Here is a 13,663-nt window from a genome sequence, read left to right on the forward strand (position 1 = left end):
TGACTCGCCAAGCCCCTTCAACCAAGCCCTCAGTCCCTGACCTCCAGCTGACCACCCCTAAAAATGCCAGGTGCCAGGGGCTGAAGCCCTGTGGTGTGCCAGCCCAGGGGGCAGGCTTCCAGGGGTGGCTGGCCGCAGCAGGAAAGCCACAGATAAGCACAGTCCTATCCACACTCACAGACACGAAGAGGGAGAATAAACACACACGTGTTTTCTGTGTTTTTATCAGATTTTTTGTTTCATTTTGTTTTGAACACTAAGATTTATTTTCAAACAGCACACAGACCGTCTGCGGGGCAGGGCCAGGCTAGGCTGGTGCTGGGCCCCACCCACAGCAGCTGCCAGGAAAAGAGGGCCTTTGCCCGGTGGCGCGGCCGAAGCTTCAGGCAAGCATGGTGGCTTGGCATAGCCCCCAGCCCCGCCCTGCGGCCAGGCACACATGCGGGCACAGGCAGGGGCGCCAGGAACTGAACTAGGGGACACAGCAGCTTCAGGAACACTGGTGAATTCCGCCGGACTCGCCGGGCCGCGGCTCTTTGGAAAACGACCTAATCTTTGGGAGAACACCCCTCTGCCTGGAGTCTCCTCTTGATTTCCCTTTGCTCTTCAGAAGATTAAAAACGAAAACAAAACAAAAAAAAGAACCACACATTTTTCGGGAGGAGGTGCTCTTCACGCGCCCGGAGGCTGCATGGGCTCCGCTGTCACGGGACCCTCTCGGTGAAGTTCTCGGGGAAGACGCCCCGGCACTTCTCCAGCTCCTTGTGCTGGTTCCAGTCGCTCTCCTTCACGCCCATGAGCCAGCCTTCATCCTGGGGGCAGAGCACTGGGTCGCACAGGGCTGGGCAAGGGGCTCAAACCCACAGGGCATGAGGCCCGCTCCAGCCTGCTGGGAAGACGGCCATCCTCCTGCTGCTCTTGGCCCCTTAGCCTGCCAAGCCCACCTGGAGAATACCTCCTCCAGGCAGCACTCCCTGATGCTGCTGGCTGAGGCTCCTGCCCACGGGCACCACAGGAGCCGGCCTGTCACCTGCAGGTGGATCTAACCTTTCATAGCTGGTTTTGGCAAGTCTTGCTGCTCTCTGCTCTGACTGTGTCTAAACAACTCCTTCAGTCCAGGCCAAGAGGCTCCCACCCCCGGATGCACGCAGAGCACACGATCCCTTCCAGGTTTCCAGACTTCCGCAAACAACCCCAGAAAATTCTGGAAGTGGCAACAAGTTTCAAGTTCTAAAAGGACTTGGGGCCGCCCCACTAGCCCCTCCAACTGCGACTTGCCCTTTGCTTCAATCCTGACCCTCGCAGGGCCTTCTCTGGGAGTGCTGACAGCCCCTGGCCCCAGGCAGGTCACGGGGAGCTGTGTGGTCATCCCCTCCTGCCGGTGGCTGGGCTGTGCCTGGGGCCTACCTGGGTCTCTGTTATTTCCTGCTGTGTCATTTCCAGCCTTGTCACAGACCCTTCTCATGCCCTATCTGAGCCCCCTCAGGCCATCCCAGAGCAACTCCCACTGTGGGCTGGGGGTTAGGAGTCTGCTTGAAATCCTACCCAGACAGGGCTGGCCCACTGGGAGGTCAGTGAAGATCTGGGGCCTTAGGAGGCAGGGCTGGATCAGCGCCAGGCCCAGGAGGCCCTCATCACTCGGGCCTCCCACCCCAGGGCCTCAGTAAGTACCTGGTACCCCTGCATTCCAGCCTAGGACCCCCAGCCGGGTCGGCCTCATGCCAGACCCAGCCAGAACCACTGTCACCCTCAGCCGCTCTGATAACCCATTCACACGGATGTGCTAATGACTAAATGTGTCCTCTGGAAGCTGGAAGAGGCCAGCCAGGCCCTCTGTGCACAGCCCGAGGCACTCAGGCTGAGCCGTGGAGAAAGCTGGATGCCCACATGGCACCAACCACCCCCCACAAGCAAAGACGGGCTCTCCAATCTACACAGCGGGAAGGTTCCTGCTGAGGGTCCACAGCCCCCTGGGCTGGGCAACTGACCCAGATGCAGGAGGGTTCCAGGCCCAGGAGGGACGCACTTAGCACACACCCAGGCTCACCAGGAGCCCTGACTTGCAGGAGATTAACATGGAGAAGCCACGGCAGGAGGAGAAGGGTCTGGAAAGCCTCTTGGGTGGGCCTCAGCTGGGGACACAGCTGGGAAGCCCATGGCCCTGCGCGGAGTGGGCAGCCCCGCCTTGAGGGACGGCACACGGGCATCGTGAGCCCAGCCAGTGCTCCTTGTGCCATCCGGCTGCAGGGTGGGCACCTTGTGGGAGGGGCAGGAGGAGTCAGGCATCCTGTCCTGGGAAGAAAGCAGGCCTCGGGAACCACCAGGAGAGACGGGAGAGACTCAGAGGCAGAGCCGAGAGCGCCTGAGCGAAGGGGGACGTGGAGGGAAGAAAGCAGAGGCTACAGGAAGAAGGGGGCAGGGGACAGGGAGAGACAGGGGCCTAAGGGGAGAGGGGCCTAGGAAAGGAGAGGGGAGGAAGGCCAGGCGTGGGGGCCGGGGAGGAGCGGTGGGCATGGGAGCCCCGGCGCTCACGGGCCTCTGCTGCCCCCTGCTGGCCTGTCCCCGCCACAGCGGTGCCAGCCGCAGCCAGGTTGCCTGCCGTCCCCGTGAGCTCTGGCGGCCCCACCCGGCCCTCACCTGCTCCTCGGGGTTCTGGAAGGGGATCACCAGCACCACGTCGCCAGCCTTGAGCTGCAGCTCATCTGTGTCGGTGGCGGTGTAGTCGTGCTGGGCCTGCACCTGCGGAGGATGCAGACAGCAGAGTCAGACCTTCCCTCCCACGTCCAGCCCTGCACAGAGCTCGGGCCTCGCGGGTGGGAGGTCAGGTGGCGACCTGGAGACCAGGAGTGCTGGAAAGCAGCAGGACAGGATGGGGCTCAGATGCCACCGTCTGAGAGTGACCTAGTAGCGCCTGAACGACTTTGGGCAAACCACAGAGCCTCCTGGGGCTCAGAGTCCTCATCTGCCCACCAGGGCACAGAGGGACCACAGCCGCCAGAGGCTGGGCTTACCTTGAACATGAAACCTGGGGGTAAGTCCAGGCGCCCAGCCCCACTGCCACCCTCCACGGTGCCATTCACAGTTGCTGGAAAGGTCTCCACCACGACAGCAGGAAGAGAGCTCTGGGGGCAGAAGCACGGGTCAGCTGGGCAGGGAGGTGGTCCAGAGACAGCCAGGGCCACCGAGGAGGAGAGGGGCGGGGAGGGGAGAAAGGTGTCTGTGCCTGGTGCCAGACAGGCTCGCCTCCAGCTTCCTCGACAGGAGCCAGGCCTGGACCAGCACCAGCAGGGGGCACAGGGGAGCCCCGGGCAGGCGGGCGGGCTGCGGGGAGGAAGAGGCAGGGCTTGGTCCCTGCTGTCTTACGGAGGCTGCTTCACTTGCCGCCGTCTCCCCGGGCTCCTGGGCTCCAGCCGCAGGTTGGGTCCCACCCGCCACCTCCGAGGCCTCTGCTGGCTGCAACATAAATGCCGGCGTAGGGTAAGACACAGGACAGCACACAACCAGGACATGGAAACAGGCCACAGGAGGGCAGCACCCAAGTGACAGGGCCGCAGGCATCGCCTGGCTGGCAGCAAAGGTGAGAGCCAGCCAATGCCTCGAAGAATCCAGGTAGCTACCCCTGCTGGACAGGCTGCGCCCTTGGCCGGGGAAGCAGCTGAAGAGTAGGCGCTGGCAGGCTGGCAGGCCCCTGGATGTGAGTGACATGCTGTGAAGAAGCCCAGTGCAGGCCCTGGATGGCCACCCCCAGCCCCTGCCTCACAGATCCTGCCCTCTCCGAACTAAGACCTCACCCAGCCACAGCCTCTGCCCACCTACCCCGCTTGGCCCGGCACATGGCAGGAGGTTGATGAACCTGTAGACGGTCTGTGCCAGGGGACAGCCGCACACGCCTGTCCCAGCCTAAGCACAACCCAGGGCGGGCATAGGGTGATGGTGAAGATTAAAAGAAAATTCTGGAAACTGCCTGGCATAGATCAGTAGGTACTCTAAATGTTCCTCCTCCTACTCTGGGAGGCTGAGCTGAAGTGGGTGACCAGGATGGGCTGTGCCCAGCCACCCTCATTCCTGACAGCCTTGGTGACAAGCCGGTGCTGGGGCAGCCTAGCTCAGAACCCTGTCCTCACCCTCATGTCCGTGGAGGCCTGGTCCCTCTTGCACTCCCTCCTCTGGGCTCTCCTTCCATGCTGCACCCTCAGAGACTGGGGACAAGCCAGACAGGGGCTGGAGGTGGGCACTTACTTGGGCGGGCCCCGGCTCGGCCGTCTGGCTGGGCCAGGCCACAGCAAAGGTGCCCTCGGCAGCGCTGGGCTCCCCAGAAGGCAGGCTGCCAGCTGGACTCTCTGTGGGCTGGTGACAAGCCACCAGGAGAGAACAGGGAGGGGGCGGGGAGGCCGGGGTGGAAAGGCAAGGGGCAGGGTCACAAGACAAGAGAAGATGTCACCAGCAGCTGGGGTTGGTGGGGGCAGGGTGGGTACCAGTGGAGCCCGCCGGCCGGCCACCCACCTCCCACATGCTCACTCCTACCACCGCCAATGGACAGGCAGGTGTGACTGCTGCCCAGGCTCAGCGCCTCCAAAATCCACTTGTCAAAAGGGCCCTGCCAGCTTGCACCAGACTGGCTTTTTCCGACCTCCTCCAGAGGAAAACCCTGCTGTGGAGCCTCTGGAGCTCCCAGGCGCCTGGGCTGCCAGCGTGTGCCCCAAGGGCACCGCACACCCACCCACCCCTCCCAGCACTCTGCCTGTGTCAGGGGTCTCAGGGACCGAGCCCAGGAGACCCTGCTGGAATTCTGCTTCTACAAGTTCTTGGGCAAGGACCGAACCCTCCCTGAGCCTCTGTGTCCCGAGCTTGCAGGTGACAGTGACACAGGTCCTGTGTGACCTGGCCTTGCACCTGCCTTCAGGCCCTGCTCTCAGAAGGCACCCAGCCACCCTGCCTTCCCCGACTCTCTCAAAGCACCCATTCCTCCCCCTCTCCCCTTCCTCCCAAACAGCTCCCCACTGTCGAAACGCTCAGAGAGGCCAAGAACCTTCCACCCTCCTGCCCACACCGGGAGGACACTCATCCATCCTGGGTGACCTGCCCGCTTCTGCCTGGGGGCAAACATTCACAGGCTACGAAAACAGGACCTACAGGGGACCCCTGTCTCAAGCTAAACCAAGGAGCCTCTTTTCCAAGGGCCTGCCAGAGGAATATGCAGCAGAGTGGCTGGAGACGGCGGCGCCTTGCCGGCTCCCTGTGCGTGAGCTCGTGCCTGTGTTTGCTGCATGCAGGGTGTGTGTGGGGTGCGTGCACCTGTGAACGGGCTAGGAGGAGGCCACGGCACACGCGAAAGCGTGGCCCTCCCAGGGGCTGGACACAGAGCAGACACGCAGCTTACCTCCCAGAGGTCCCATGGAATTGACTGAGCGCAGCAGTAAGGGCGAGAAGGACAGTGAGCACAGAGATTAGAGACAGGGCAGCAAGCAGTCCCCAGGGACCCAACCCCCGCTGGTCCCGGGGGTGGCTCAGAGCCAGCTAGACTCCAAGGTGTGCAGGTGGCCAAGCCCCGGACACCTCTAGGGGGCTTCAAGACCCCAGGCCAGGATGCAAAATGAGCACAAAGCTGCCAGGAAGTGGTCAGGGACCGTCTCTTGAGAGTTCTCCCAGCTGACCAGGACTGCTCCCTGCCCTACAACCAGGACGTGATGAGGGGCGAGGGCTGAGGTGGCAGAGGAGGGGCAGTGACCCAGGCCTAGATGGGGCCACGTGGCCAGGGGCAACATGAGTCCAGGGTCAGGCACCTGGAGGCTGGTGGGCCCATGGGCAGTGGTGGGCACAACCAACCTGACCGGAGGGCGTGGGCGCCTTCACGGGGCTCGTCACGGGCGGGAGGGGGTCAAAGTCCAGGTCCAGCAGACTGGCCTGCTCCGAGAAAGGCCCCGGGGCCTCAAACTTGGCAGCAGCAGCAGAGGAGGAAGCAGTTAGTGTTAGGCTGGGAGCCCTCAGCCCAGGCAGACGCTGCAGGTGCAGGCACGCACGTGTACACACACGCGCACACACACACACACACGGCACACACACACGGCACACATGCACAGAGCAGATGCCCATCTACACACACACGCTCCCCACTCAGGGTTTCCCAGAGGTACCTCCATAGCTGAGCCGAGGGCCCATCAGGAGATACCCAAGACCCTCAGTCCTGAGAACACCCAGCTGTCCCACGGCTTCGGGGACAAGGCGTGGAGCAGTCCACATGGCCAAGCCGAAGCATCAGAGAGCCCCAGCCAAGTGGACTCACTTCCTGGAACCAGAGGGCCAAGGCCCCAAGCCCTGCCCCGGGCCCATCCCAGCTGCCACCTTTCCTTTAGGTCCAGCCCTGTCTGGGGAACCCAGGGCAGGAAGTCACTGCTCTGCCCTTAACTGCCGTCTCTGAAGAAAGCACCCTCAGGACACCGTGCACAGCCTCTAGGTGCCTCCCACCAGCGGGCAGCCAGCATCTCTCCCCAGTGGCCCCCACCCTGCCCCAGCAACACCCCCTCCCGTCTCAGATAAGTCAGTGAAGGCCAGGCAGCAATACCCGTCGTGCGCCGAGGGGAGGCTCATCCGCCAGAGAGCAACTATCTCTTCACTGTCCTGCCCCGGCAGGTGGCACCTTGCCATGCAGGCCTGAGAGTGTCCCTCCATGCTGGGACACAGGCTACTCACCACCCCACGGGCCAGGAAGCCTGCGGGCACCAGCGTCATGGACAAGGACAAGCCCAGCCCTGCACCATGCACCACCCAAAGGGCATGGCTCCCCCATCCCAGACCTGACCGGGAAGACCAGTTGCCTGGGGGTGGCACACACGGTGGCCAGGGAAGCAGGCATGGCAGGGAGGGACAGGCGCATTCAGAGGCTGGGTGCGGGTGGTCTCTGGGCCACCTCCTGGCCTGTCACACCTTATTCTGGAATGGGTCTGCTGCGCAGGCCACAGGTTCCTTCCTCACCTGTTAGATGGGGGCAGATGCCCTCCCAGAGGGTGGCTGAAAATCAGACTAGGGGATATAGGAAGTGGCTGGCACAATTCTCCATCCAGTATCTGCCTGTGCCCATGCCATCTCATCTCCCTCGCCTGCACACACACTAGGCACCCCAGGGCAGAGGCACGCTCGAGCCAGGGAGGCCAGCCAGAAGCAGCCCCAGAGGTCCTCAGCCCTGGCCCCACACTGCTCTCCTACAGCGTCCTCTGTCCCACAGAGGGGTCCACGAACCTGCCAGGCCCCTAAACTCAGGCGTCGCCCACCCAGCCACCTGCAGCCTGATATTTAAAGTTCCTTAGTTCTAGCCCTAGTCCTCGCTAGGAGCTTGAGGCCCACCATCCCCAACCCTTCCTGGAGGCGACCACTGTTCTCAGTTCCCAAGAGCTACTCCCACACTCACCCCCTCCAACCTGCCCCCCAGGCATTGGAGCTGCACAAAGGTGTTTGCTGGAGGCCACCACAGCCTGATTGCACAGCCTCCCCTACAAGCGAGGCTCTGTGTGGGAAGGGCCCTGGCTCACCCAGAGGAGGGAGTCAAATGGGGGTCCTCAACATTCGGGGGCTTCAGAACCACCTGGGGAACCCGGGTTAAAACTGCAGGCCCTTGACCTCTCCCCAGCAGCCACCCCCTCGCCACACCAGATCCCCTTCCAGCGAGCCCAGGAATAAGCATGTGACAGGCACGGCCCCAGCGATGGGACATTGTGGCCCTGGCCACACTGACAAGCCTCCCTGTAAGCTAGGCCGGACTAGCATGGGAGGAGGGGGCTTCCTTAGAGCCCCTGGCACGGGTGGGGACAATGACTCCAGTGAGCCCTGGGGCCGCACCCCTGCAGAGGCCTAGAGGGCTGGCCTTGAGGAGACAGTCAGCTCTGGGGGAGTGTGGGGAAGCCTGCCACCCCTGGGCAAATCTGACAACATGTCAGCCCACTCCAGCACAGGCACTCCCACCCGGGCTCCACCATGAAGGACGTGAGACCTGGGGCTGCGGGCCGGGCTCCCCAGAGGCAGCTCCCCAGCTGAGCCAAGAACCCATCAGGAGAGATCCAAAACCCTCGGGGGGCTCCCTGTTGAGCCAAGGGCCTGTGGGGAGAGAGCCAAGCCACCCTGGGGGCTCCCTGCTCCATCGGGGCCTTCCGCGCCTCTTAGGGAGTGTGCACGCAGCAGCTCTGCTCTGCAGCCTGGCCGCTGCCACTGCCCTCGAGTGGCTGACAGCAGCTGTGGGAGCTGAAGTCCGGGTGCTTCAGCCATTCCAGGGCGTTCCAACGCTCCCTGTTCCTGGAAGCCTTCCCCGACAGCCACGGGTCCTTCACACTCCCCGATCCCCTCTGCTATAGCACCCACTGCCCCTCGAGGGCACTGCTGACGTGACTGCTGCTGCCAGGAGGGGGGCACCTTCCCCTCTGTGGCCTTAGTGCATGCTGGGAGACGGGTGATGGAAGATGACGGAAGATGATGCACGGAAGGAAGGAGGGTGAGAGAGGGAAACTGACACTCTCTCTGGCCAGATTCCTGGCTCTTGAGACAGAAGCATAGAGGTTGAAGGCCATGCACGCCCGAGAGGGCAGGAAGAGAGGAGGGCTGGGCCGCGGCGGCCGCGGCTGACCTGGGAGGGGGTGGTCACGCTGATCTCAGGGACAAACGTGTCCTCAAACAGGCTGAGGATCTGCTCCTGCTTGACTTCCTTGGACGGGGTGTGTTTGGGAGGCGGAGGGACTGGTGGGCCTTTCCGGAGCTGTGGGTCGGCGGCGGGTGAGGGGCCGCACGGGAAGGCACAGCAGAGCAAGGGGTTTGGGGGAGACAGACAGAGACAAAGACACGGTTAGTCACGCCCCAGGCCACAGCCCCACCCAGGCCACTGAGCAGGACGCAGCAAATGAAGAGCCACTGTGCCTCCCAGCCCCCCGACATAGACACCAAGACCGCAGGCCACCCCCGAGAAGGACACTGAGCCAGGAGGTCCAGAAACGCTGTGTGGAGAGAGAAAAGACAGAGGTGAGGGGAGAGAAAGGAGGGAGAGAGAAGAAGAGGGAGAGAGGCCCCAGGCCGCCCACGGGCCCACTGTGGGAGGGTCTGGCTCCCACCCGCCTGGTGAGAAGACCGGGAAAGGAAACAGTCGCTGAGACACAGCTGAGCCCCAGCCTCCCTCTGCCCACCTCTGCCCTTCCCGCGGGCCCCTCACCACCTCCCAGGCACAGTGCTGCCCATGGGGAGCCCAGCTCAGACTAGTCTGTCCCTGCAAAGCCAGTGTGGCACCAGGATGGAGCAGAGGCCACACCCTTGCCTACCAGGTGGGGGACCTCAGGCAGGTCACGCCCCCATGAGGCGGGGCTTCCCCGAGTTGGGTGATAACAGCTTCTGCTTCACAGAGGGGTTGTGGGGACTCAGTGAATGAAAACACAGAAGGCGCTGGCAGCATGTCCAGGCCAGGGGAAGCACTGTTCGGTCCAGACTCCCACCGTGTCCTCAGCCTGAGTCCTAGTCAGCAGTGGAGGAGGGCAGCAGCAGAGAAGGGGGGAGCTGCGGGACCCCTGGCTGTGAGAACACGCCACCTGGCCAGCCAGCGCCTAGAGTCTCTGCAAACACCTGGAGGGCCCGCTGGGGGCAAGCGGGGTGGCGACAGGGACAGTCCAGAGCCTAAGACCTGCCCCCTTAGCCACCCCACACTCTCCCCTGAGCTTCCTCTCTCTGTCCCTTTAAAGGTCCCGCATGGCCACCTGGCTGGGCTCCTCCCTCAGTCCCCTTTAAGAGAGAGAGAGGCCAGGAAGAGAGGCAGGCTGCCCACTCCGGAGATCCAGATGTGAGCTGAGGGCCCAGAGCCTCTGCTAGGGAGGAAAGGAAGATGCAGACATAGTCAAGCAGCCAAAAGGCCAAGGAGAGGGAAAGGGAGGGTGCTACAGTGGGGGCGGGAGCTGGGGAGGGGTGGCAGTCACGGATGCCTCCCAGAAGCACGCAAAGCTGGATGGGGTGGAAGGAGACCGAGGTCCGGGCCCACCCCGCACTGGGCGAAGCCTCAGGTCCACAGCTGCCCAGGCCAGAAAGGGGACAGAGGAGTGGGAGGATGGGGGTCAACAGCAAAGCCAGAGGAGAAGGAGGGAGGGCAGGGGACCTGCCACTGAGATGTCACTCCTACCTGAGATGGGGACTTGGGGAGGGCTGCCCCAGGCGTGGCCCCACCGGCTGGCTCTGGCTCGTGGTTGACTCTGATCTCAGGGGTGGCGGCAGGGGAGCCATCTGGAGGCGAAGGGCTCTTGTTCCCTTTTGCAGGTGCGTTGTCACTGTGGGGACAGTATAAGAAACAAAACCCAGTGCTGGGGGCCGAGGCATAGGAGATGGAGTGAGGAAGTGTGCTGACATCTGTGTGAAGGGGTATGTGGAACCGTGTGTGTGTGTGTGTGTGTGTGTGTGTGTGTGTGTGTGAGAGCAGGAGGGTAGGGGGTAGCCAAGGGACCTAGGCTTGCGGGGCTGGAGGTAGGAAGCCTGCCTCGGAGACAGGAACAGCACAAGGTGAGACTCCAGGCTGGAGGTCAGTGGTCCCCAGAAATGCAGGCAGGTCCCTTGGAACCACCTGCTGCAGAGGCCAACCACCCCACAGGCTCCATGGGGTCCACCAGGGCCCATGCTGACAGCCTGAGATCCACAGCAGGAGAAAGCCAGACATCCTAGAGGCACAGTGAGTCTCCCATGCCACACACAGCAGCCCCTCTGTTCTGGGGACGGCTCCCAGGCCTGCTCCCCTCAGGCCTCCTCACTGCCCCCCCTGCCTGTCCATCACAGCACCCTGGCACATGTCTCCAGACCTTGGCTCGCAGGGCCTGGACAGACAGAGACAGGCACGCTCATCACAGAGGAGCGGGCAACTGGGGATGGAGGGGTCAGGTCCCAAGCCATGGCGTTCAGTGTCGAAACCCAAGGGGGAGGTGGTGTGATGCTGTGCGCCCCAGGCATGGGGTGAGGGTGCAGGGAGAAAATTCCCTACCAGAACCTGCATAGAGAGGCCTAGACCGGTGCCGCCCAATACACTTGCCACTAGCCACAGGTGGCAATGCTAACTCAAATTAATGAAATTTACATGTAATTTAAATGAAAAGTTCAGCTGCCGGGTCACACTGGTCAGTTTCAAGTGCTCAATAGCCCCATGGGACAACTGGCTCCTGTGCTGGGCATTGCAGGTCTAGGAGCATCGAACGGAAACCAGTGACCGTGTCCCCTGGGGACAAACAATGGAACAGCGAAGGTGATGTCACTGACACCATCTTCCCTTTTGGAATTTGTGTGTTATGGGAATGTATCCTCCTTAAAGAGTATGTGTCAGTATATACACATAGTCTACACCTAGAATTAAAAAAACAAAAAACCCCCACCTCGCTGCAGTGTCTCCTCCCTGCTCCTTCCCAAGCCTCCTTCCCAGCCTTGTTCTCCACTGGTAAGTGGGCTGGTGGCCCGGGCCACCGCCTAGGGCTGGACAGGTGAGGGGCGCCCAGAGGAACGTGCTAAATCCAGCCAGCTGCTCAGAGGCCTGCCCGCCCGGCACCGCCTCTGCCTTCCCACCCGACACGCACACGACAGCCCTGCTGGGCAGCACGGCACACGGAGCCAGGTTACGGGTTAGTGGCGCCTGGGAGCCAGCGCAAGGCGCATGCACAGGGCCGGCCAGGCCGCGGGCGTCGGCGCCCGGCCGCAGCACTCACTGCCGGTACCTGTTCTTCTTTCTGCGCAGCCTCGAAAACAGTTTACTTTTCTTTCTGTGGGGACGGACGGGACATGGAGGCCTTCGTTCTGGGGAAAGGCCAGGTGCAGAACTGGCCTGTCCCCTTTCCTCTTTGCCAACCCCTCTGCTCAGAGGACTAAGGGGCAAAAGCCTCTCCTAAGTACCAGAGGCCTTGCAGAGGGCCTGGACCTGCTATCCCCTGTGCCCTGGCTGGCCTCCGCTGTGGCCAGGCGCCCACGGTGAAGCTAACAGGGCCTGGCGAGGGGCAGGAGGCTCGGGGCAGGGGAGATTCGCCCTGCCTGTGGTCCCAGTTCCCAGGGGCTCCAGGTGTGCCCAGAATGCCAGGAAAAGCCCCCAGCCGAACACAGAGTGCACAAGGGGCCACTCTGCAGGAAGGGAGGCTGCTGGGCCTGCACTGCCCTCTCTCTTCCCTCCACCCCCTTCCCAAAGGAAGCCATGGTTCTGGCCAGGACGGCCACCCTTACCCCCTGTTTACCCATCCCAGTGTGCCTACCTGTGCCTACATCTGTCCCCCTGCTTACCCATCCTAGAGTTCCCAGCTGTCCCTCCCTGCCTGACCTTGGATTCACCTTTTGGTCTTTATTCCACAACACCCCACCTTCCTGCCCTCCACCACATCACCCTCCTAACCTCCCCACTCCCCTACTCAGGGCACCACGCCCCCTCTGTCAGCCACACCTATTTTATGTTCAGGGAAGGAGGGGACAATCACCACCACCCGATACCCTCATCGTCATCCCAGGCAATACTCCAGGTACCCCAGGAAGCAGACAGTTGCCCAGTTTTACAGGGTTCATCGGTGCTCTCTGCCCTCTGCTAAGACATGCCTGTGTGTATGCACACACTCACACCTGTCACACATAGCCCCGGTCACACGCACACATGGCCAGAAAGGAGGCCTCCCAGGCTTGCTGCGTCCTCTGACCCACAGCCAGGGAGCGACGTGTTTCCCTCCTCCGTCAAGCTGTCCCCTCAGGAAGCAGAGACCCCCTCGAAGCCGGGCTTCCCAGAGGGACTGGGGCTGAGGACAGGAAGAAGACCCCATTTGGGTGAGCATAATGCTACCGTCCAGGGACATGAGCTTTTCCAGGAGCAGGAGAGGGAAGGGGGCGCTACCTCCCTGCTCTAAGAGGATTGCACACCCCGGAGTCAGCTCTGTTCACACTCCCAGCCCCCAAAGCTGAGCAGGCTGCCCACACCAACCCTGGCTGCTCCTGCCCCACAGTGATGGGGTCAGCCGGTTCAGGGACCTGGGGGCTACCCAGAGTGCTCCTTCCTTGATGAACACAGCCAGAGGGGCAGGGACATTCGAGACAGAGACCTGCCCTCACCTGCTTCCCGTAGCACAGAGAGGCCAAGACATGGAGGTCCCCAGACTCCCAAGGCCAAACCCACAGGAGACCAGGGAAGGCACCAACAGGGTCACAGGAAGGAGCCGTGCCCCTGCCGTGCACTGAGTCGAGGGCGCCAGGGCCCTCCCCGCACGCACCTGGGCTGGGCCTTGACCGTGAACGTGTTGCTCCCGTGCTGCTTCTCCAGGCTGACCAGCACGTCGTTGAGGTTCTGGTTGAGCTGAGGGAGAGACAGTGAGGAGGTGGAGGGCCTCTGGGGCCACCAAACAGCCCACCTTCCGCAAACACCTCTGCTTGTCCCCACTGCCCCCACCCCCTGCCAGGAACAAGCTCCTCTTTCCCCATCTGTGAGAGCAAGGAACCAGCACACCAAACCCAGAAAAACCGGGGGGGCAACGAAACGGGGGTAGTGGGCGACATCACTAATGCCTGCTGTTCCTGGAAGCCGTCTTTTCCCCTCCTTCTACTTAGAGGACTATTCCAAGATGCCACATACAGCTTGCACTGTTTTTATGCTTTTCTCTTAAAAACTGTTTTGGCGACTGTTGATCTTAATTGTTAAGGTCATTTTGCC

At 62.3% G+C, this 13,663-nt stretch overlaps 1 protein-coding gene across 22 annotated transcripts in view; it reads right to left on the minus strand.

Moving 5' to 3' along the window:
• Positions 1 to 210: 210 nt before the first annotated feature.
• Positions 211 to 13,663, minus strand: part of BIN1 (bridging integrator 1) — a 57,519-nt gene continuing 44,066 nt past the window's right edge. For 2 of the 22 annotated variants that reach the window (XM_010342192.3, XM_074399818.1), the window contains 11 exons: positions 13,227 to 13,309; positions 11,706 to 11,750; positions 10,139 to 10,283; positions 8,612 to 8,740; positions 5,827 to 5,934; positions 5,381 to 5,404; positions 4,240 to 4,347; positions 3,364 to 3,453; positions 3,012 to 3,122; positions 2,638 to 2,739; positions 211 to 812 (listed from right to left, as the gene is read on the minus strand). In XM_010342192.3, the coding sequence (XP_010340494.1) occupies positions 705 to 812; positions 2,638 to 2,739; positions 3,012 to 3,122; positions 3,364 to 3,453; positions 4,240 to 4,347; positions 5,381 to 5,404; positions 5,827 to 5,934; positions 8,612 to 8,740; positions 10,139 to 10,283; positions 11,706 to 11,750; positions 13,227 to 13,309 (1,053 nt within the window). In that variant the 3' untranslated portion in view covers positions 211 to 704. The remainder of the gene's footprint in view (positions 813 to 2,637; positions 2,740 to 3,011; positions 3,123 to 3,363; positions 3,454 to 4,239; positions 4,348 to 5,380; positions 5,405 to 5,826; positions 5,935 to 8,611; positions 8,741 to 10,138; positions 10,284 to 11,705; positions 11,751 to 13,226; positions 13,310 to 13,663) is intronic. The other 20 variants (XM_003931587.4, XM_010342194.3, XM_010342195.3 and 17 more) reach the window with 12 other exon arrangements.

This window comes from Saimiri boliviensis, chromosome 5 (assembly GCF_048565385.1).
Source record: "Saimiri boliviensis isolate mSaiBol1 chromosome 5, mSaiBol1.pri, whole genome shotgun sequence".
NCBI classification, from domain to species: domain Eukaryota; kingdom Metazoa; phylum Chordata; class Mammalia; order Primates; family Cebidae; genus Saimiri; species Saimiri boliviensis.